This window comes from Chionomys nivalis, chromosome 7, assembly GCF_950005125.1.
Source record: "Chionomys nivalis chromosome 7, mChiNiv1.1, whole genome shotgun sequence".
Taxonomy (NCBI): Eukaryota; Metazoa; Chordata; class Mammalia; order Rodentia; family Cricetidae; genus Chionomys; species Chionomys nivalis.
The window spans coordinates 36685766-36710445 of record NC_080092.1 but is presented as its reverse complement, the minus strand read 5'-3'; the positions used below and the strand labels follow the sequence as shown (position 1 = coordinate 36710445).

General features: G+C 43.7%; 1 protein-coding gene across 3 annotated transcripts in view; it reads left to right on the top strand.

Annotated features, from left to right (window-relative positions):
- Window positions 1-24680, top strand: part of Cdc42se2 (CDC42 small effector 2) — a 72196-nt gene that overhangs the window by 41715 nt on the left and 5801 nt on the right. For all 3 annotated transcript variants that reach the window (XM_057776192.1, XM_057776190.1, XM_057776191.1), the window contains 2 exons: window positions 1894-2196; window positions 23756-23857. In XM_057776192.1, coding sequence (XP_057632175.1) covers window positions 2143-2196; window positions 23756-23857 — 156 coding nt within the window. In that variant the 5' untranslated portion in view covers window positions 1894-2142. The remainder of the gene's footprint in view (window positions 1-1893; window positions 2197-23755; window positions 23858-24680) is intronic.

The window sequence follows — 24680 nt, the reverse complement described above, 5'->3', positions numbered from 1 at the left end:
AAGGCCAAGCAGTTTCTTTATTAATTAACCAATGAAAGCAACATTATATTTTACCACTTAGAGCAGCAATGTTTACATCTTTTTGTATAACCAAACGAAGTCATCTTTGGCCTTTTATCTTTTCATTTCAAGGGTGGCTTTTTCCTTCACTCTCTACCACATTGTCTTTTTAAGCTTTGTATTTTTCTTGCAAACACTGCCTTCACTTGTTGGCTCCACTGGTTGCCCCGCCTTCTAATCGTCCTTTATCAGTGCCACTTCCACTCGAAGGTGGCCCTGTGATGCCACATTTAATAGCTTCTCCTTTCTCTTGTTCTGATAATAGCCAGATGTCCTTAGTAAACTTCTGTACCTGTTACATCATTACAGTTGCTCTGATCCATGCTGCTGCTTCTTAGATTCTCACTGTCTGTCTTTGTTGGCTAATTGCTGAGACTTCCTTGACTTCCAACTTGGTGTTCAGTATTGGGTATATATTGGGCACGGTAGGTTGCCAAGAGTATGAGCCCATTTAATATAACTTCAGGCCTCACCAAAGCAAACTTGTGTACAGGTAACACTGGTCCTAAAATGACTCGAACCTACCTCAAGACCCAGCAATACCACTGTTGGATATATACCCAAAGGATACTCAGTCATACCACAAGGACATGTATGTGCTCAACTGTGTTCATAGCAGCATTATTTGTAATAGTCAGAATCTGGAAACAATCTAAATGTCCCTCGACCGAAGAATGGATAAGAAAAATGTGGTACATTTACACAGTGGAGTACTACACAGTGGTAAAAAAAAAAAATAATGACATCTTGAAATTTGCAGGCAAATGAGTGGATCTAGAAAAAAACCCAGATGTAACCCAGACCCAGAAAGACAAATATCATATATACTCACTCATAAGTGGCTTTTAGACATAAAGCAGAGAAAAACCAGCCTATAGTCTCATAACCCCAGAGAACCTCGACAACAAAGAGGACCCTAACAGAGACATACATGGTTCTAATCTACATAGGAAGGAGAAAAAGACAAGATCTCCTGAGTAAATTGGGAATGTGTGGGTCACAGAAGAGGGGAGAGGGGAGAGGGGAGGAAGGGAGGGGAGCAGAGAAAAATGTTTAGCTCAATAAAAACAATTTAAAAAAATGACTGGAACCTCCCTGGTTCCCCTTCTTTGCTTCTCCTGACTGTCAGCAAGTCAGCTGCCCAGCATTTGGAAATCCGCAGAAAGTCCACTCTGTTCAGCTGCAGCTAGGAAGCTGCCCGACAGGGGTTTCTTGGTCTCACGCTGGCTTGCAGTGGTGAGGGATGTTCAGTGTCTCCACTCAGTGCTGGCTGTTTGGGTGGAGGAGGGGTCCTAAAGGCTGAATCCCCGTAAGGAAAGCTAACAAAATGCATTTGACCTTTGTGCAGGGTTCTATTCTGTGGATGAATGGTCACTTTAAGGTTTCTGGTGTGCTATACCTGTTTTTCTTAGAGCTAATTGATCATAGTTACTGTGGGTTGTCTGAGAACAAAGGACTCGGTTGAAACATGAAAATGATGATCAACATTTCTTGGTGGAATTTAAGAGTTTTAAGAGTGGCAGCTAAAAAGAATGGCAACTTATGTTTTAACTGGTAATTTTTAAATAAAATGCCTATTAAACTAATTCATAGTTATAGACTATTCCATTGAAAACAAGGATTTTTCTGTTTTCACTATTACAACATTGACTCTTCATAGTCAAGTGATAACTCAAAATAATAATTGGTTAAGTCATTGAGTTTGTGAAATTGTTGACTTTCAGTATTTGCTTTTTGGGTAATATTTACTCTTATTGTATTACAGATTTTAAAAGATAAATGATTCCTAGGATAGAGCAGTGACTCATTGGCTTTTCCTCCTCTCCACTGCAGGCTCTGGATCAAAGTGGTTCTTTTCCTCCCCACTGACCTGGAGCCAAGTCTCTGCAGAACCGGAAGCTGAGAAAAGAAACAATCAGACTTTCCTTTTAATCAACTTGAGACCCTGATTCCAAGGACAGAGACACAGTGAAATAAAGTATTTTGACGGCCATTCCTCACTCGGAGGGCGAACGTTGTAGAGCTTCTTGCCTGGAGACTTGGAGCCTTTGGTGGTGCTTGCTCAGGCCTTGGACTGAAAGCATGAGTGAGTTCTGGTTGTGCTTCAACTGCTGCATCGCAGAGCAGCCTCAGCCTGTAAGTATCTGTGTGAATTGGACGTTGGCTGTCAAACTGAGCAGTTGTGTGTCTAGGACTGTCACAGGGAATAGTTCAGAGCTGGAACTCTGAGCATCTGCTAAAACAAATGGACAAACAAAAACAGGCCCTTGGGCTTGGTGACACCTATAATCCAGCACTCTGCTAGGCTGGAGGAATGCTATGAATTTGAGGCTAACCTGATCTACAAAGCAAGTTTAGGACTAGTCAATGCTTTATAGCAAGATTTTGCCTAAAAAAAAAAGCAAAACAAAGGATAGTATATTCTGAGAAAATAGTATCAAGAACTGTGCTAGGAGCTTGGTGTGGCGCACACCTTTAATCCCAGCATTTGGGAGACAGAGGCAGGTGGATCCTTGAGTTTCAGAGCAGTTAGAGCTGCATGGGGCTGCTGCCCACCCACTCCACCCTGTAGGGTGGAGAGCTGTTGTATGCCCCATTATGCATCCCTGAGAAGCTTTTCACAGCCCTGACAGATGGAGGGACAGGGAGGAAGAGGAGGCCTGTATTAAGGACCACATCAGATATTAGACTGGTGCTGGGGAGGTGTGGCAGCCAGGCCCCTGCAAGCTCATCTCCACTCATCTGCTGATTTCTTCCCAGCTCTTGTTTCCAGTTGTGGGAGGGCCAGTTGTTTTGCTCACAGTCACACAGGTGGTAGGGGGCACTGGGTGACTTCTTCACACGGTCTGTGCTGCCTGGCTTATGTCAACCTGATACAAGCTGGAGGCATTTGAGGGGAGGAAACCATAACTGAGAGATTGCTGTAGTATGAGGGGTGGCGGGCTGCTTCCTGCCACTCGGCTCCCACACGGCTAGCTTTACCCGAAATAATTACACGGAAACTGTATTCTTTTAAACACTGCCTGGCCCATTAATTCCAGCCTCTTATTGGCTAATTCTCACATCTTGATTAGCCCATTTTTTTAAATATATTTATTTATTATGTATACAATAGTCTGTCTGTATGTATGTCTGCAGGCCAGAAGAGGGCACCAGACCTCGTTACAGATGGTTGTGAGCCATCATGTGGTTGCTGGGAATTGAACTCATGACCTTTGGTAGAGCAGGCAATGCTCTTAACCACTGAGCCATCTCTCCAGCCCATTGATTAGCCCATTTTTAATAATCTGTGTAGCATCACGAGCTGGTGGCTTACCAGGTAGATTCTTAACCTGCGTCTGTGTCGGGTGGGAGAATCATGGCGACTGCCTGACTCGGCTTCTTTCTCCCAGCATTCTGTTCTGTCTACTCCGCCTACCTAATTTTCTGTCCTATTAAAGAGCCAAGGCAGTTTCTTTATTTAACCAATGAAATCAACACAAAACAGAAAACTCTCCCACATCAGATTGCCCATAAGATCAGACTGTAGGCAAGCGTGTGTGGTAGTGGCTTAATTATGAGGAGGCCCAGCCCACTGTGGTTGTTCGTGCCACCCCTAGGCTGGTGGTCCTGGGGACTATCAGAAAGAAGGCAGTAAGTAGCAGCCCTCCATGACTTCTGCATCTGCTTCTGGCTGCTTAAGTTATTAGCCATGTGTTCCTTCGATAGTGGACTGTGGTGTGGAAGTGTAAGCAGATAGTAACCCTTTTCTCCCCAGTTGCTATGGTCATGTTGTTTTATTACAGCAATAGAAACCCTAAGACAGAAGCCCTTTTTTTTGTGCCTCTTAACCTTTATGCAGAGCCCCACATCAGTTCATCTCTGAAAGGCTGGGGTACAGCTCAGTGGTGCAGGGTTTTGGGTTTAAGATTGAGTTTTGCTGTCTAGGCTGGCCCAGATCCTGTAATCCTCGGGAGGCTGGGTTATAGGGTGCTAAACCATGGCTTTTAGTGCCCATTCTGAATTCTGTAGAGGCTGGACTATGTTCCTTTGTGTCCTTGGGGAATGTGTGTATACTTGCTAGCTGGTTGATTGAATAAATGAATCTCTATTTTATTCAACTTTGTAACTATACAAGGATGATGAGGATTAAATTTTAAAATATATTTTCTCATCAAGTTATCAGTCTTTGAACTTTTGCTGTTTCTTTCAGACATGTTTTTCAGATTCAGGTGTTATCAGTGTGTTGGTTTTTAACTTACTTTTGTTATAACAGGATTTGTGGGAGGTGGTCTTCACTTCCATACTCTGTAAACAAGTTATGCGCTGTCTTCCACTTTCACACTTAGCTTTTTTATGGATGAAAGGTGAATTTACTGATGTGCATCAAGTTGGGTGTACCTGTCCATGATAATCAGCTAGCTAAAGACACTTCATTGAACAGTCATTCTTTTTATTAGTGATTTGATGTCACCTGTTATCTGTTAAATACATGAGTCTAGTTTTGAGAAATGCAGTGTTATGTTCTTTTGACACAGTTGCCTCTGCTACTTTTTTGTTAATTTTGTTTTCTTTACTGATGGGGCTGAGATTGAGCCCAGGCAGGTGCCTCCTTCAGTAGTTGCTGCTCTTCCTTCATACTTTCTTACCTCACAGGGGCAAAGACTTTTCATAACTTTTCTTTGTCAGCGATGTTTGTTTTTAAAGTGGATTGTGGTTACATTTCCTTATATGCTATCATCTGTCTATCTATCTATCTATCTATCTATCTATCTATCTATCTATCTATCTATCTATCTATCATCTAGATATATCCCTTTAACTGCACTCAGAGCCTTGCCCATAGTACAAGGAAATGTATTCTACTGCTAAACTATATCCCAGCCTTGTTTATGTTTTTATATAAGGTATTGTATGGTGTAGATTCTCAGTCCTGTAGGCATTTTAATATTACCCTGAGGAGCCAGGTGGTGGTGGTGGTGCACGCCTTTAATCCCAGCACTCGGGAGGCAGAGGCAGGCGGATCTCTGGGAGTTCGAGGCCAGCCTGATCTACAAGAGCTAGTTCCAGGACAGGAACCAAAAGCTACAGAGAAACCCTGTCTCGAAAAATCCAAAACAAAAGAAAAAAATATATTACCCTGAGTTTAAGGTTCCAGTTGTGTGAGAATTGACATCTGTAGAATTTTGAGTAAAGTGATTGTGTTGAGTAGTGGATCTCATTCCCTAAGTTTGTATATTTCCCATTCAGTTTGCTCTAGATATTGTATGAACTTTAATCCTGTTCTTAAATTCTGTTTTCCTGTTATATTTTCCCAATGGTTATTATTATAAGACTAACAATTGTATGTTATCTTTGTAATATATAGTTGGAAATACTGAAATTAGTTTAACAATAATTTAGAGTTGGAGGAGAGCCAGGCTGCTTGTTCATCCCGGCCGCCCGCCTAGCTTAGCCCTGAAATAACCACACAGAAACTGTATTAATTAAAACCTGCTTGGCCCATTAGCTCTAGCCTCTTAATGGCTAACTCTTATAGTAATTTAACCCATTTCTATTAGTCTACGTATCGCCACGTGGCAGTGGCTTACCGGGTAAAATTCCCAGCGTCTGTCTCTGGCAGATCCATGGCATCTCTCTGACTCTTTCCTTCTCCCAGCATTCAGTTCTGTCTTCCCTGGCTACCTAAGTTCTGCCCTATCAACAGGCCAAGGCAGTTTCTTTATTCATTAACCAAGGAAAGCAACACACAGAGGGTACTCCCATATCAGTTTAGTTGAAACATTTTTATGTACTAAATACTCTGAATACTACCTTCCTTTTCAAAACTGTTAATTACATTTTTATTTATTTTTGTGTGTGGTAAGGGGGGTGGCACCCTCAGTGCTCAAGTGGAGGTCAGAGGACAACTTGTAGAAGTCAGTTCTTCCCTTCCACCATGTGAGTCCCAGGGATCAAACTCAAGTCATTACACTTGGCGACAGATACCTTCACCCACCGACAATCAGCTCCTGCATGCAGACTGACTTCTTTATTTTCGGATATTTAATTATTTTCTCTTTCTGAAATCCTTTTTTAAACAGAATGTCTTCTATTTATTCTTTACCGTTTAACACATGTAGACAACGATCTGTCCCAAACCCTTTCCTCTCACCTCTTACACCCCTTCATGTCTTTTTTGGGGGAGACTCCCTTAGTGCTGCCTCCTGGAATGGTGACTGATCCTGTTGGCTTTATCTTAGGCAACGATGGTGGGCAGTGGTGAACTGATGGTGAATGACGAGTGCAGTGGCCTTGCCATCTACAGACAGTGCTCCTCAGCACTCGCCTCGCCCTCCAGCTCTTACATTCTTTCTGCTCCTTCTTTTTTCTTTCTTTCCTTTTAATTTTTTTTTCCTGAGACAGGGTTTCTTTTTGCGTGTCTCTGACTGTCCTGGACCTGTCTTGAACTCACAGAGAGATCCACTTGCCTCTGCCTCCTGAGTGCTGGGATTAAAGGCATGTACCATCACTGCCCAGCTTCTCTCCTTCCAGGATGTTCCTTGAGCCTTGTCAGTGGGTATGGCAGGGCTTGATAAAGATGTCCCATTTAGGGCTGAACACTCAGTAGTCACAGGTTCTCAACACTTGGACCAGTTATAAGTCTAAGCATTAACTGTTGCCACTGCAGAGGAAAGCTCTGGCCAAGGTTGAGAGGAACACTAATCCATCTCCCACTCCCTCCCTCCACCCCACCTTCACCCCACATGGTCTTATTATGTAGTTCTGGCTGGCCTGGAACTTGTTACATAGACCAGGCTGGCCTCAAAGTCGCAGATCTGCCTGCCTTTGCCTCCCAAGGATTAAAGGTATGTGTCACCATGCCCAGCCTAGCAGTAATCTCTTTAGGGACTCTTGCCTTCATTAAGACCCACAGTGTTGATAGGTTGATAGCTGACTGCCTTTGCTTGACTTGAGTGGGATCTAGGGAATGGAGGTTTAACTCGAGCTTCTCCCATGACATGCTTTTTCTGTCTCAGGGCTGCTGGATGCTATGCAGGTTTTTGTTCTGGCATTTGTAACTCTGATGACTGAGATAGTTTTCTCTGAGTCGCCTATTGTCAGTGGATAAGGAGAGTTGTAGATTTCAGTTTGACCAGACTTTTCTTGTGTGGTTTTAGTGGCAATGCCCAAACTCCTTACAAGTCAGCCTAGAAGCAAAGTCACGTTGCCATACATTTGGTTCCTTTTCCATTTTGTGTGTATATGTGTGTCCTTATTTTGTGCATGTATAGGGCACATACATATATATATGCACATATCAACACTGTGGGTCTTAATGAAGGCAAGGGTCCCTAAAGAGATTATTGTTAGGCTGTACATGGTGACACATACCTTTAATCCCAGCACTTAAGAAGCAAAGGCAGGCAGATCTATGACTTTGAGGCCAGCCTGGTCTATGTAGTTCTAGACCAGCTGGAACTGCACATATGTGCATGTGCAGGCCCAAGGTTGATGTCAAGAATTATCCTCAGCTGTTCTTCCACCGTAGTCATGGAGGCAGGATCTGTCTGCATACCCAGACCAGCTTGTTCTGGAGAGGTGTCTTTTCTCTGCCTTTGGAGGCTAGAAGTACAGGTGGGCTGCCATGCCCCTGACTCTTACAAACTACAGTCCCCACTCTTACATGGCAAACACTTTACCCAATGAGCTATCTTCTCAACTCCGTGTTGCCATGTTTTAAGAGTGTACATAATAAAATACATAATTGAGCATGCTGTTTGAGCCCAGGCTTTGGAGTTACAAGAGACGGACAATGGAAATGGATTATTTTCTTTCCAAAAAGACTTGTGTAACATTTGGCATGCCAGTTACATACTATATATTTATGTGAACTACTTCACAGAAACCCTTAGCCTTCTTTACTTTCGGAGAAAACATATACAACAAGCTATGTGGTCACCATAGTTGAAGAATACTTTGCTGTTGGCTTCAAGCATACACCTAAAGAGCAGTTATAATCTGGCGTCCTTCTAAATTTCACAGAACTGTATGTCTGCTGTTACTGTAGCCTTCTATGAAAGTTACTGGGTCCCTTGTACGTTTTCTCAAGTATTTGCTAGGGTAAAGTGCCACATGCCAGCTCTCCCACTCCTTAGCCCTGCTTTTGCACATTCCATGAGTGCAGAGTGAAGAGCCTTGCACAGGAAGGGAACTAGGAGGCAGTTTCTGCAGCCCTCCATGCTAGCGCAGTGCACTGTGTAGCATGACGGCATCCTGGTATTTCCAGCTGGGCCACAGATGTGCAGCTGCTGTTAGGGAGCACTAAGGCTGTAGATTTTTAATTGAGCGTTTACATCTTGTAACTTAGTTTAAAAAGTGTCATCAGCAGCTTTCACGGGAAGTGAGTTCTTTGGTTATTGTGCAGTAGACTGCTGGTGACTTCTCAGGTGTGGCATGGGTTCTTAGGGAATGCTCGTTTGTTTAAACTGCTTGCCTTTCCTATCATATCTCCTCATGTGGCAAATGGTGTAGTTTGTTCAGTTTCGATGTGTCAGTGCCTTAACAGCACTAGAATTTCTGAACAAGCCAAGTACTGATGGACCAGCAGTGAACAGACATTACTGCTGCCATGGACTCACTTTGGTGGAAGAGATGCTTACTCTATAGATAAGTAGTTATGATGTCATGGTGATAGCTGCTTTGTGGGAAAGGAAAGCTGGGAAAGAAGAAAGAGATGTAGGAGAAACAGGGGTGTGTATTTAAATAAGTCCAGAGAAGGCCTCTAAGAAGGTGAGAAGCAAGAGTTTAGGGGAGTAAAGCTACACCCACACCCATGAGACGGAGTTTAGTTAGAAGAGCCTGGAGTAAGCAAAGGCAGTGTAGAGGGAGCGGATGCCCATGGAGACAGTACACTGGGAGCTGAAAACACTGTGGGGCCGAGGCCAGAGACGTCAGCTTTTCCAGATTATAGAAACTGTGGATTTGATTGTTTGCAAAGTAAAAACACTGTTGCATCTTAGAGCTAAGGTACTAGCTGGAGAGCATTCACCCTTTCTGAGCTGTTTGGGTGACCAGCCCTGCGTCCACAGAGCAGCATTTCCTCCGCTGTCAGATAAGTGTGCAGTGTATTGGCTTTCTTCTGCCATTGTTTTGCTCTAATGTAGTTTTAAGCCATGATGCAAAGTGGGAGGAAGCTGCAGATGACTGAGAGTTGTGGATCTTCAAGGAATGGGCTTGGGATGGACTGCTGGACTGCGGTATTCTGTTCTTTAGTGCAGCTGGAGAGAAACAGCGGAGTCCCGGGAAGCAGTTGGGGTGTTTGCCATTCCAGGGAGCCACGTGAAGCAGCAGAGTGGCTGCTGAGGCGCTCTGGCTTCACAACTCTCCTTCTGAAAGCAGAAGTGCCGGTTCATGATTCATTTAATTTCACATGGAATCATAATTATAATTGGATTTGCTTTAAAAGTTACCTTTATCAATTAAGATGGGGGATGGCCCTGTGTTTTGGAAGGACATTGAAGAGGACTAAATGTATTAGTGTGATTGAACCCAGAAGTTCCAAAGACTTATTTATGGTAGATTGAAACTGCCTGTTTCCTGAGGGGCTGCAGTGCTGTCTGCATCAACAAGTTTGGATCTGCAGTTAAAGGCTTGTCTCAGTTCTGGGCGGTGCTGGAACCCTCAGGTCAGACCTCACTGGAGTCTTCAGTAATCTGCAGGATACCTTCAGAAGTCTCTTTCTTCTTGAGAGGGCAGCTTCTGTGCTTAGTGTGCCACTGTGATGTGTTCTCAGGTGATGGGACAGTCAACCATGTGCAGAAGCCACCACGGCTGAACCAAAGTCGACCTTTCCTCATTTTAAGACAGCAGCAGAGGTGACCAATGCAAGTGTTTCCTATAGATGCATTTCTTACTGCAGGTGTTAGAGTTGAAGTACAGAGAAAGTGACATTGTCTTCATTTGCAGGCCCTTGAGAAACTAGGAAGCCTCTTGACAAAACAGCATAGATGAGTTTTCATGATCCAGCCCTGTTATTTGTACTCTTAACCCACTAGGAGCTGTTGGAGAGCTAGCTGCAGAGAGTCAGAGGCAGTAGAAAGCCTTTGATTGATTTAAGAGAGAACCCCTCTGTTGTGGCTCGCCTGGAAGTTGCACTGCCCTCTTGCTTCAGCTTCCTGAAGGTGTCTTGTAGACAGACAGCAGCTACTGTCTCACCTTTTAGTGCTTAAGTTGATCTCATCCAGTTCACATTGGGATCTCTCTGCCCTCCCGCCTGCTTCTCTCTCCCCCCCCAACCCCTCCCTTCTTTCCGTATCCTTATAATTTATAACCTTGCAGTTATAAATTATAGGTACCTCAAGGTTACAGCTAAAAAACTAATCAATGCATTAGTATTTAAAAGACAGAATCAAATCCTCTTTAATTTTGTGAATCTGTAGAATACATTTTATGCCAGAGTCATCATTGCAGCGATGCTAAACAGTGCTAGGGTTAGCCAGCATGAAATGGTTGTTTTGTTGGTGGACAGGGTGCCTTAGACCTGTCCCTTGGTTGGGCTCTCATCCTGTCTGTATGCTCTTGCCCTTTAGTGTACTGGAATCTGAGCTGTGGGGTTGCACACAGTCAGTCTCACAGGATAGGGACAAATAGCTCCTGTAGCACGCTGGCTGGTTTGGCTGTTGCAGGAGTTTCATTAATGATGTTTAACAGCCTAATGGGTAAAACGAAATTCTGTTTTTACTCTTCTTTGATTGCTAATGAGGTTAAACTTTCCCTTACTTCTCACCCTCCCTTTTTATTTATTTTTTTATCACTTTTATTTATTTATTTATTAAAGATTTCTGCCTTCTCCCTGCCACCACCTCCCATTTCCCTCCCCCTCCCCCTCCCTTTTTATTTTATTTTATTTTTTGAGACAGGCTTTCTCTGTGTGGTCCTGGCTGTCATGGAAGTAGCTATGTAGATCAGGATCTGCCTGTCTCTGCCTCCCTGAGTGCTGGGATCAAGGGCATGCACCACCACTACTGTGCCTTCCTGTCCTCCCTCCTTCCCTTCTCTCTCTCTCTCTCTCTCTCTCTCTCTCTCTCTCTCTCTCTCTCTCTCTCTCTCTCTCTCTCTCTCTCTCTCTCTCTGTGTGTATGTGTGTGTGGCCCTGGAACTATCCTGGAACTCACTCTGTAGACCAGGCTGCCCTCGAACTTAAAGAGGTCCGCCTGCTTCTGCTTCCCAAGTGCTGGGATCAAAGGTGTCTACTACCACCCAGGTACTCATCTCTTTCTTAATTTTTTTAAAAAAATATTTTATTTGTTATGTACACAGTGTTCTGCCTCCATGTATACCTGCAGGCCAAAAGAGGGCACCAGATCTCATTGTAGATGGTTGTGAGCCACCATGTGGTTGCTGGGAATTGAACTCAGGACCTCTGGAAGAGCAGTCAGTGTTCTTAACCTCTGAGCCATCTCTCCAGCTCCCTCTCTTTCTTAATTTTTAAAAATGTTATTACATTATATATTTAGTTGAGGGAGGCATGTGTATGCCATACACATAAGTGGAGGTCAGAGAGCAACTGTGGGGGTCAGTTCTCCATCTCTACTGTATGGGTCCCTGGGCAGGCTTGTGTTGTAATAAGAGTGGCGGGGCTGCATCCCCGGCACCCAGCCGCCCGCATGGCTAGCTTATGCCCCGAGGGTTTCTCTGTGGCTTTGGAGCCTGTCCTGGAACTAGCTCTTGTAGACCAGGCTGGTCTCGAACTCACAGAGATTCACCTGCCTCTGCCTCCCAAGTGCTGGGATTAAAGGCGTGCGCCACCACCGCCCAGCGGAAACTGTATTCTTTTAAACACTTCTTGGCCCATTAGTTCCAGCCTCTTATTGGCTAGCTCTTACATATTGATCTAACCCATTTCTAATAATCTGTGTAACACCACAATGTGGCTTACCAGGAAAGATCTTAACCTGCGTCTGTCTGGAGTGGGAGAATCATGGCGACTCCCTGACTCAGCTTCTTTCTCCCAGCATTCTGTTCTGTTTACTCCACCCACCTAAGGGATTGGCCTATCAAATGGGCCTAGGCAGTTTCTTTATTAATTAACCAATGAAACAACAGATAGAAAGATGACCCACCTCCATCATTTCCCCTTTTTCTGTTTAAACAAAAAAGAAAGGCGTTCACTTTGACATAGTAAAATTACATATAACAAAACAGTTATCAAGCAAGAATTACAGTTACAATATTTATATCTATTTTATCCTTTATCATAACTAAGGAAAACTATAACTATCCATTCTTCAACTCTATCAAAGACTCCAGAAGGATATAATATTACCTAAGTAAACAAGAACTAAGAAACTTCAAACTCTAGAAATGACAGAGACATCTCGCTGCCTGGACAGTCACCCAAAGTTCTTTTGTACCGTTGGGGCATCCATCTTCAGCCTTCAGGCCCATGTATCCAGCAGACATTTTCATCAAGCAGGAAATTCCAAAGACAGTTCAGTCACTTTTTGCTGTGTCCTGCAGAATGTCTCGCAGACTCTTTCATGAGTCAGGAACCCCGAAAGACCATCTCACCTTTAGGCAAGTTCAGCAGTCCTCTCTCTGTGGGTTCTCTGTGTCCAGTTTATGCAACAGTCCAGGCAAGAGCAGTTTCTTGCCCAAATGACTATCAAATTCCATAAGGAGCCTCTTCAGTGCCCATCTTCCTCTTGAAGTAGATTGGTGCTGCCAAGAGCAGACGTGTCTCATTGTCATGAAAAGCCCTAAGTTATTAAAATATTTTAAATGCCATATTCTGCAGTCTTTGAAAGATATGAAGAATGCCTATCTAACTGAAATATATCTCTATATATCTATAAAATTTAACTAACATGACTACAAACTTGACTATTATCAATGATTATCCATTAACAACCTATATTTCCTAATTATACATTACATTTTTAAAATGATCTTTACAATCACAATACCTTAATAAAGAGCAGAAACACATATACATATAACAAAATTGACCTTAAAATCCATATCAATGCAAATTATTCATATCTATATCATATACCCCTTTAAATATAAAAGAACATTTATAAACAATATTTGGGAACATGGGCGCAGTTTATTCTCTCCAAACTGCTTCCTGCTGAATGGGGGCGCTGTTAATCAGATCGTTTAGGGTGTAACCTGTGTGCCAGGTTTATCTCAGTTGGCAGTTGAGTGAAGTAATTTTTTGAGGGTGTTCACAGCAACCTTCAGGAGGGCGTGGTCTATCATACCATATTGGGATAGACGTAATCTATAGGGTCTCATCCTGTGTGAAAACAAAAGAAGACCCTTTCCAAAGCATCATATCCTTAGACCCAAATCCTGAAGACATAATACCCTTATATCCATTCTGGTTCTGCTTGGCAGCCCATATAATGAAATGTCTCTCTGTACTTAGCTCCTTTACACTCAAAAATTTTAAAGAAAACACAATAATACAAAGAATCCAGACTCTCTGTGAATTTTCCATTTCTACGTGGCTTATTTTACTTTATTTCTTTTTTTTTCCCCCCCCCGAGACAGGGTTTCTCTGTGGTTTTGGAGCCTGTCCTAGAACTACTAGAACTAGCTCTTGTAGACCAGGCTGGCCTCGAACTCTCAGAGATCCGCCTGCCTCTGCCTCCCAAGTGCTGGGATTAAAGACGTGCGCCACTACCACCCGGCTTCTTTATTTCTTTTAATCTGTAACTATCTGTACTATGTCTCTTTAAAGACTTTATCCTTTTTTTTAAGACATTAACTTTATTCTGTATATTTTTTTTCTTTTCTCTCCCAAGCCTACGTACATTTATCCAACAATGTGACTCATTTATGTCTGAATCTGTTTTATTGTGAATCTGTAATTTTTTTACTATCCAGGAGCATTTCTTAAAATATTAAGCATTTCTTAAAAACTTAAGTTGCACCATGTACAGGTAATACGGTACCGCCTGTGTCCTGCCCAGTCTAAACCTTAACTGTGCTATTATGGTAATTATGGTAGTTCCTGCCTGAGACCAGCACAGTTCAGCATGACGGAGCTGAGCTGCTCCTGCCTCAGAACCATTTGGTGCCCCTGAGCCACACACAGTTCCAGGCACACAGCAGTCCACATTGCCATCAAGCAAGCCATAGCACTTTACTCCAAATGCTCCATTCAAAGACTGTCTCCCGCAGGAGCCAGACAGAGATTGCAATGGCGGCACAGCCCAGAAAGCCGGCATTTTAAAACAGCCAGTTTTTTCCTGCTGCTGAGTCAGGAAAATTTCTTTGCAGCATGCAACCCACAAACAGCCAAAAGCTGTGTTAAACTTTCTCTCCCCCCCCCCTTTTTTTTTTAAGGCTCTCTCAGGTTTTTAAGTGGATATTATTTGTTCCTATTGTATATAGTTGTATTTGGTTTGGCTCTATCTTATTTAGACAAAAAGGGGAGATGTAGGGGAGACCCAGCTAATCACCTTGCTAGCAGGGGTCGGGGTCCCCCGAGGATATTTTTTACTTATAAAGATTGCGGGCGTACTCCCAGCCGCCCCTTCTGCTTTCCTGTTCTCCGCGGGAACCTCTGGTTCTGTAAGTCTATTTCCCCATTAAAGCTGTATATATTTTTACAATCTGTCTGCATTCATTTATGCCGCTACAGGCTTGGCCGCAAGTGTTTTTACCTACTGAGCCATCTTGCTAACCTCATGTTAAGAGGCATCTTATATATGCCAGGCTAGCTTCAAAGTTATTAGATAGCCAAAGATGACCTTAAACTTTTTTTTTTTTTTGTTGTTGTTGTTTTTGAGACAGGGTCTCTCTATATAGCCCTGACTGCCCTGGAACCCAATATGTAGAACAGGCTGGCCTCGAACTCATAGAGATCTGCTTGCCTCCAGAGTGCTGGCTGGCATAAAAGGCATGCGCCGCCAGACCCAGGGCTGACTTGTGTTTTTGTTCTTCCTGCCTCCACCTCCCAAGTGCTAGGATTTCAGGTCAGCACTCGCACACTTAGCGCTCTGCCTACTGAGCTACATCTCCAGCACGAAGTTAAGCACATCCTGATGTTTTTATTGATCAGTGTGATTTTCTGTATTTCATATTCATAGGCATAGTTTTAGTATTCTGAATACAAGCTATTGACAGCATGTGCGTACGCACTTGTGAGAGCCAGAGACTGATGACAAGTGCCTTCCTGTGTCCTGTACTGTCTACCTCACCAAACTTAAGTCCCCGATTTGGGAGTCCTTTGCCCCTTAGTATGAGGTCTGTCATAGTGTATTGTAGGCATGCTCCATAAGCGATTTTGTTTGTAGCGGGTACTAAAATATTTGGAAATACTCATCTATATCCACACATCATGCATGAGTCACAGAGTCTGTTCATTCTGCTTTTCATGAGTTCAATACCATGCTGATGTCATGGTCTCTTTTTTCTACTTTATGTTGTCCTGGTGTCTGGGAGGGCAGATCTGTCCTTTATTTTATGTTTTAGCTAGTCTTAGTGGAATTTTCTGTGCAAGTTTCAAAGTTTGTCAGGGTTTCCAAGAGACTTATTAAGATTTCAGTTAGATTTGCATTGTTTATAGATTGACGAAACTGGATGTGTGTCTTCATGTGAAAGCTTATTTATTTAAAGGCAGGGTCTCATCTAAACCAGGCTGACTTTAAACTCTATGTGATTTTGGTTTCTGGTCTCCTGGTTTCACCTCCTTCCCCGAGTGTTGGGTTACAGTTGTGCACCACCAACCTGGTTGTATGTGTTGCTGGGGACCCAGCCGGGGCCTTGTGCATGTAGGCAAGCACTTGACCAGCTGAGCAATTTTCTTAGCTTTTCGGCTCCAGTGCATGCGTGTGTGCGTGCGTTCGTTCTTATGCACAGATAGGCATATGTGAGTGTATGCTTGTGTGCCAGAGATTGACACACAGTGTCTTCCTCAGTTCTCCATTGTTCTGTTTTTTTTTTTTTTTTCCTTTGACACAGGGTCTCGCTGAATGAATGTTATGGTCTTGTATTGAATTTTAGTTTTGTGCTGTCAAATTTCAATATGCATTATGCTGACTCATTTGACTATCAGGGCATGAGTTTCATAACAAATTAGAAATTTCTTGAAATAAAATCCCCCAATTCAATTCTTCCATACTTTTGTTCATAACATATGCAGCATAAAGCCAGTGTCTTTGTCACTGTGAAGAGAGTGTGACAAAGGCCACCTTTTATAAAGGAAAGCATTTAATTGGAGGCTTGCTTACAGAGTTGGTCATGTGATGGTTCATTACCATCATGGCAGGAAGCATGGCAGCATGCATGGCCCTGGAGCAGTATCTGAGAGCAGCATCCTGCTCCTCAGGCAGAGAGAGACAAAGAGAATTACTGAGAGAGACTAGATGAACGAGAAAACTAGGTCTAGCATGGGCTTTTGAAATCTTAGAATCTCAAAGGCTGAAATCTCCGTGTCTCAAAGGCATGACCCTCTGCTTCCCCCACATACTTGTTCCAACAAGGCCTCTCCTAGTCCTTCTCCAGTAGCCACCACTCCCTGATAACTAGGTGTTCGAGTCTATGAATCTATTGGGGCCATTCTTATTCAAACTACCATAGTCATTCATTCTGGCATTTTGAAAGGCATGTGTCTGTGAGTGGAGTCTGTCTTGGTGCATTTTTCATTGGTAGATTTTGTTTCAAGTGTGGTTAAGTATTAATATAATGCAACACTTTTTGTTTTTTAATAACTTTTGTAGAAATCAATGCACTTAATAGCCTCATGGCAACCTGTATACTAAATATTAGTAGGACTTAAATCTTTAAAAATAATGAAAAATAAAAATAGTTTTTGTATTTTCCTCCTCTATCTCACCAGAAAACTTTTAGTGCCCTTGAGGTAGGTGTAGTCCATGCTGTAGACTTGAGTACACAATTCAGAGACAGAGTCACCTCTGGGGAAGTGCGGGACACGCCGGGGCTCATGTGCTCTGGGACCTGGATTCTTCTTGCTTCATCCCCAAGCACTGGCATCACAGGTGTGTGCGGCCACCACAATTACCATGAAAAGAAAAGTCAGAAAACCCTTTTTGGTGAATGAGAAGAAAAACTGTTGTTTTCAAATAATTAAGAAAAAGAGTTGGCAAATAAGTGCCAGCTTTATTTCCCTGTCCTGACGTCATACCGTGGTCCTCTAGCTGCAGGCCACGTGAAGAGCTCATGCTAACTGGCAGCTTTCATGAGTAAAACATTGCTCAAAAGACCTTATTGTTTATAAATCATCCGACCACATCTGGGAGATTGTTGTGTTTAGGAAAAAAGTCTGCAGTTACAAGTTCTGTTGTGCGAGGGCATGAAAGTCTTTGCCTTTCTTGGTTGTGAATTTGTAAATGGCCAAAGTGAAGTTGCTTTTCCAACACCAATAGTATAGAATTAATTTTCTTTTTTTTTAATTCTTGGATTTTGTGAACCTGCAAGAATGGAGAATCAGGCCTTTGAGGTTACTGTGGTCGGGTTCTGACTCTCATGTGACTTTGATACATAAACAAAAAACTTCCATTTCATTCCTTTTAAGTCAGTAACAAGGCCAGGTAGTGGCGCATACCTTTATTCCCAGCACTCAGAGGCAGAGGCAAGTGCATCTCTGAGTTTGAGGCCAACCTGGTCTACAAGGCGAGTTCCAGGACAGGCAAGGCTACCCAGAGGAATTCTGTTTTGAAAAAAGAAAAAAAAAGAGTAACAGGCTGATAAAGTTTAGGATGACATATTTATGGCACACATTTTCTGTAACTGAAGATTTTGTTAGAGTTTTTTACTTATCCAAAATTAATAATATATATTAATAATATATAAATAATATATATTCTTTTTTTATATTAAAACTACCTCTTTATTAAAATATTTAAATATCTGACTGGCTATTCTTTCAGAGGATCTGAGTTCAGTTCCTACCACCCAAGTTGGGCAGCTCACCATGGATGACCTGTAACTCAGTTCCACCTGATTTCATATCCTCTTCTGTTCTCTGGGTACTTGTTTACATGTTTATAAATACATGCATACACAAACATACATCATTAAAAATATTTTTAATGAATCTTTCCATCTGTGATATTAACACATAGTAAGAACATTCCCCTGCTCCCAAAGGTGGGAACAGGGAGAGACCCACAGTTTCAAGGCCAGCCTGGTTTGCTCAGTTAGTAATTAGTCACTGAAGAAAATATGCACAAGAAATCCCAGCTGAGGGCCTAGCTCTCTTCACAGGAGGAGGACAGATTGGATGTTTCTGTTAGGAGAGGAGCGACTTCATCATGCTCACCTTTTTAAAGGAAAATCTGGCAGTGCAGAGGGGGAGATTTTCTTTGCTATAAGGATCTAGAGACGTGAGGCAGGGTGGAGCTGCCGGCAACCAGGGCTGAGTATAAATCTCCTAATTACAAAGTCAGGTGTACTGAGGAGGCTGAGGCAGGAGGATTGCAAATTCCAGGGCAGCCAGGGCTATACAGAAGGATCCCCTCCCCCTGTCAACCAACCAACCGCACAGTATTTTTCAGGCATAAAGTGAACTTTTTTTCCCCTAAGGAACAACACACTTTTCAAAGTGCAGAGTTTTAAAAATTCAAGACAAACACAGATGGAGTGTCAGCAGCCAGGGGAATTCCAGAGCTGGGCCTCAGCAAAGCAAAACAGGAAGCTTGAGAGGGCGCTCTCAGCCCCACTGTGTAGGCTTTGAGTGGCTACTTCACTCTTACAGAACACTCCGTTAGCTGCCAGCGTCCAAGTAGTCCCTGCCGTACTCAAAATGCTTTTCATTCTGCATGAGGTCAGAGGTCAGAGGCCAGAGGCACAAACGTGAACAGGTGTGCCTAGAGTAGAGGTGATCAGGCAAAAGTCTTTCCTTGGACTTTCTGCAGCATTACATCATAGAGTGTCAGTAATGGAGTACATTGGAGTAAACACAGAAGGTCTTGTCACCTGTAAGCTTTGCCGTCGTGGGCTCTGTACAACTGTAAAAACGTATTTCTTCATACACTCTGTGGAACTTTAACAATTTATTTCTGGGACAATGGGGAAAGTCAGCTGAGATATGGTAGTAAGGAGTTCAGATTTATTTTGGTTTGTTGCAGTATAAGCTATCAGAATCCTGTGATTAAGGAGTGACTATTGGTATATGCTGTGTCAGTCTCCGCTCCCAAGATAACTGCACGGAGCCAAGGGAAGCTCACACCGTAGGAGTCCTTTTCTGTGAGCCACAGGGAAACATCCAGAGACACGTAGTGACTGTGGAGAAGGAACAGAGGATGGCCGTGCTCACTTGTGTTGACTGGTGTGGGCTCCTGTGCTTGCTCCCCAACCCTCCTCCTTCTTCATCGCCTCCTGGGCCCTCACATCCTAGGACTCTGTGGACAGCATGTGCCTTTGTGAAAAGAGTGTGCTGGCAGCTTCCCACCTTGTTCTGTGTGAGAGTGGCCCTGTGGAGTGTCCGTGTCCTGCCTTAGGACTTGAATGTGCTGAAGGGAACTGAGCTCCCCCCCCCCCCAGCCTTAGTCACCCAGCAGCTGGAGTGAGTCACTTGGTGGGGGTGGGGGCGGGGGCCATGTGTGGTCCCTTCCAAGCATGCGAGTGTTTGGTGGGCATAGAGGTCTTGAGGGCAGGGTGCTAGAACCTAGGGATGCCTGGAAGGAGTGACTCCATAGTGCCAGATCTCTGTCTAGCGGCTGCGCTCACAGCAGAGGCAGTTGCTCCTAGAAGTGTGGTTCCTGTGAAACCTTGGGATAGGCCCCATTCCTACAGGCCCACTGCACCAAGGGACACAGCTGCTGCCCTCTTCTCCTCGTGATGGTGTTTGCCAAGAACCTAGACACCTCTGTCTCCGCCCTCACTGGTAATCGGTTCACTTAAGATGCTGGGAAACTGATCGGGATTTGAAGTATGTCTACGTGGGTGTACCAGAAAGAACAGCTTCTGAAGGCAAATTTAATGAAAATTTAATAGTTAATAGCATAAAGAAAAGGGGAACGAGGCCATTCCATATCCTCTTTTGCTTTGGTTCAAAGGCTCTTTTACAGAACCATGCTCTATTGCCCCAAACAGGAAGTAGGGTGAATGTGGTGGTACAGACACAGACAAACTTGAATTGGGTGAGTCAAGTGTAGACACAGGGTCTGGCCCCTCTCTTGGCTTTCTGTTACCTTTTAAATCTAAATCTCAAGTAAGGATACTTCTACTACAGACCTGGAGGTTAAATTTAGAGAAATAAAGCATAAATGACCTGGGTGTGGTGACACACACTTTTAATCCCAGCGTTTGGGAGGCACTGGTAGGGGGATCTCTGAGTTTGGGGCTCTGTGTACATAAGGAGTTCCAGGATCGCCAGGACTCAGGCAAGACCTGTCTAACAATACAGAAAAAGACAAGTGAGTGTGGCCTCACCATGTTAAAGGCCGCTCTGCAGGTATTCACAGAGGCTTAGCACACGCCAGTGACATCTGAGAGTGAGCTCCTAAAAAACCATTGTAAGGACCAGGGAAAAAATGGCTTAGTGGGTCAAGGTGCTCGCCATGCAGGCCCAGTGACCTGAGTTCAAGCCCCAGAACCTGTTTCGAGGTAGGAGAGAACAGACCCCACAGTCGTCCTCTGATCCCCACAGGTGCGCCCCGGCAAGGCCTCCCCATAGCAGTGACGGTTATTACTGCTCTGCTCTGGAGCTGCAGTCGGTGAGGAGGCCAAGGCCTCCTTGTTAAGTAAGACTTGGAGCGCTTGCTGTGCAGAGGAGCCCTTTAGGTTTGGAGGTTGAATTGTTTTGTGTGTGTGTGTGTGTGGGTGGGTGTGGGTGCATGTGTGACTTGCATCTTGTGTGTGTGCAGGTTCTTGAGGCCAGAAGAGGGTGTTGGAGCCCCTGAAACTGAAATTACAGAGAGCTGTGAGCCATTGTGTGGGTGCTGGGAATAGAACCTGGGTCCTCTGCAAGAGCAGCCAGTGCTTTTAACTGCTGAGCCATCTCTCCAGCCTAATTATCTGTGTTTGGATTCCCAACACACACATAAAAAGCCATGCATATCTGCTAACCCAGGGAAACAATGAAGAAGATCCTTGAAACTTGCTGACCTGCCAACTTAGTCAGTCAGTGAGCTTCAGAGGGAGGGAGAGAGGCAGGGAGGGAAGAAGTGGGAGAGGGAGAGGGAGAGAGAGACCCTGTCTCAAAAACGAAGTTACACTGGACTTGGGGGCATGAGCCTTTGATCCCAAAACTCAGGAGGCAGGTGGATCTCTGTGAACTTGGGGCCAGCCTGGAATACATAGTGAGTTCCAGGTCAGCCAGGCAGTACTACGTGAAGAGACCTTGTCTAAATAAAAATCTAAGGTAGAGACTGAAAGGGAAATATACTTATATTTATATACTTTTTTATATACTTATGAAATTTTCAAAGAATAAAATAGAACAAAAAGAAAGTCTAAAAGGAACCTACTCACATCCATGCTCATATAAACACCTCTAAACTTAGTGGGTCGCCGTGCCGTGATGGCGTGTGCCTTTAATCCTGGCACTCGGGAGGCAGAGGCAGAGGCAGGTGGATCTCTTGAATTTGAGGTCAGCCTGGTCTACAGAGTAAGTTCAAGGACAGCCAAGGCTACACAGAGAAACCCTGTCTTGAGTACCCCCCCCAAAAAAAAACCCCTCAGTAGATCATTAAAAAAAGACATGAGAGTGAGAATGAGAGAGGCTATGGGGGAAGGAAGGGTTCAGTGGGGGGGCTAAGAGAGGGTGATGGGCATGAGTGCAATCAAAATACACTACATACACATATAAAGTCCTCAGAGTAAGTTTAAAACATGGAAGACAGTGTCACAGGGGCCACACGTAGTGCATGTGTGTTGTAGTGTCCTAGTTGCTTGCACCCTGCTGCAGAGGTGAGTCAGAGCTGGCTGGCCTGTGAGCTTGAAGCGCTCACACGCCAGCCTTCAAGAGTCAACTTCGGAAGGGAATGAGTTATTTTCAAATGAAAATAACTGTTATGAAGAGACAGTGTAAAATAGTGGATGAACACAAACTCTGAGATCTGCCCCCCACCACATACACACACACACAGAGCGAACAAGTGAGTGTGCATGCTCTAGGAACAGCAAGAAAGTTCAGAATCCCTGTTGTTGCATAGTTACTGGGAATAAAGCCTGTCCAACTCAGAGAAGGCACGTGCTATCACTCACTCTGGGGAATCAGACATTTCCAAAGAAAAGTATCCTGCTGCTTTTAGGCTTATTCTGCAACGATAACAATCAAGATTGTGAGGCAGTTTCTGCCATGTACATGTGAATTCTCCACTTCTGTGTGTTTATAGCAAGTCATGTTTAGACAGAATCTGTCGTATCAGACTTTAGGACTCTGAAATGGCAGCAACATTGCAGTTTTGTGGACTGGATGTCGTGTCCTGAGGTTCCGTTCCTACAGGTCAGTTTGCTGCCAGTTTTGAGGTGGTGTGCTATTACCAGAGAAGTGTGAGCAGGCTGCTGTGAGGACAGTGACCCTGCTACAGTTGTAGCTACTCCCGTGTCCTATCCACGGGATCTGTGCAAACCTTGGATGAGCAGCGGGGAAGGGGCAGTCCTGATGCGGGGAGTGTTTGTCAGCTTGGCTGCTTACTGGGAAGCCGTCCAGCACTGCAGCCAAGAGTGGTGACACCCGTAATCTCAGCACTAGCACAGTGACTTCTAGACAGGCTTCCACTGTGTAGATGAGACCCTGTCACAGAACTGAAATGGAGTGGGCAGATACTAAGAGGCAGGCCCCAACCTTGTTGAGTTTGGGCATGGCATCAGTCACCATGCTGTAAATGGACCAGAACTAAGGCTGACCCTCACCCGCAGGCCAGCTGAATGACAGATTTATTCCAGTGTGGAAGGGTTAGGGTACCCAAGTTATGACACCAGAGTATCACCAACATGTTATAGAGCTGGAAAATTGTGTTTAAAGTCAAGAGCATTGTGGTCAAGTCACACATGTTCTTGGTTAATGGTGAGGGTAATTTTACATTTGTCGTATAAGTTATTTCTGACATAAACATACATATTAATGGTGTTATACGATGTTTGGTGTTTTATGTATGGTGTGCAGACAGATAAAATATTTCCTCAAACATCTGTTATTTCAACTAGTCATGGCAGTGAATCCTTTAATCCCAGATCTGGGAGAGAGGCAGGATGGTCAGGAGCTGAAGGCCCATCTGGGCCACAAGAGACCCTGTCTTAAAAAAAAAAAAAAAGCAAAACTATTTTTTTAGTTTTGTTTTTGAAAAGATCTCATAATGTAGCCCAGGGTGGCCTCAAACTAAAGGTCCTTTTGCCCCAGCCTTCTCAGTGTTGGGGTTGCAGGTACATGTTACCATATTATTATATTATTAATATATGTATGTATTAATAATTACCTTATTGTTATTTATACACATATATTAATAATATTAATATTAGTGAGTAAACTTGTTACTTACTGCTCTATGCTAAAGTTTCCAGATGCTCCTTCAGATAAAGCTGTACTTGTGTATCTGCATACATTGCAGCATCACGGGGAGTCAAAGGGCAGCCTTTGGGATTTGGTTCTCTCCACCACGGATTCCATACACAGGTTTTGTGACGTGCATGACAAGCTTGGTCAAGCCATCTTGACTACTCATCCTTAAGAGAGAAATTAGTGTGAGGATTGAATTTTCAGACTGTTGTGGAAGAAGACCATTTTCTCAATATGTTATTTCTCATATTTTAGAAAAGGCGACGACGGATTGACCGAAGTATGATTGGAGAGCCAACCAACTTTGTGCACACAGCTCATGTAGGATCCGGAGACCTGTTTAGTGGGATGAACTCAGTAAGTGTGTTGGTGGGACATGGCCCAGGGGAAACTGTCTTGACAGACTTAAACCTTTGAAATGATTTTTTTAAACTTTTAATAACATCATGTCAAGTGAGTTCGGAACTAGATTATGCCATTCAGATTGAAAACAAAATTGCCTGCACAGACCTTTCCTGCCATCACTCCCTAAGCAATATCATCTAGTTATCTAGCAGTTGCTTGTACATTATTGACATTGTATTAAATATGCTACTAAATAGAATACAGATGACTTAATATTCATGGGAAATGTGGTAGCTGATATGCAAAAGTCAGGCTACGTCATGCAGGAACAGCCACACTCAGTGTGAACATACATCTTAGATTTGGAATGGGTTAGTTAATGATTGGTTCTTATCGCGCCATGGGACTCCCAGGTGAGCTTTGAAATCAGTGTTTAATCCCAGTGCTCAGAAGGAGAATCTCTAAGTTCAGAGGCCAGCCTGGTCTACATAGTGAATTCCAGGACAGCCAGGGCTGCATAGAGACTCTGTCTCTAAAAACCAAATAGGTAAATATTAGTTAATATTTACCCTCTTGTTGTGAACTGCTTTTTACATACTCTTTTAAAGATTTAGTTATTGTGTCTGTGTTTGTATGCATGTGTCACACATGAGCAGAGGCCAGGAGAAGGGAGTGTGATCCCCTGGAGCTGGAGTTACAGGAAGCCACCTGACATGGTTGGGTCCTTGGAGCAGAGCTTGGGTCCTCTGCAAGAACTATATCACCCTTAACCACTGAGCCATCTCTCCAGCCCCACATTTTTTTAAAAACTATAGACTGATTGGCTCATTAGCTC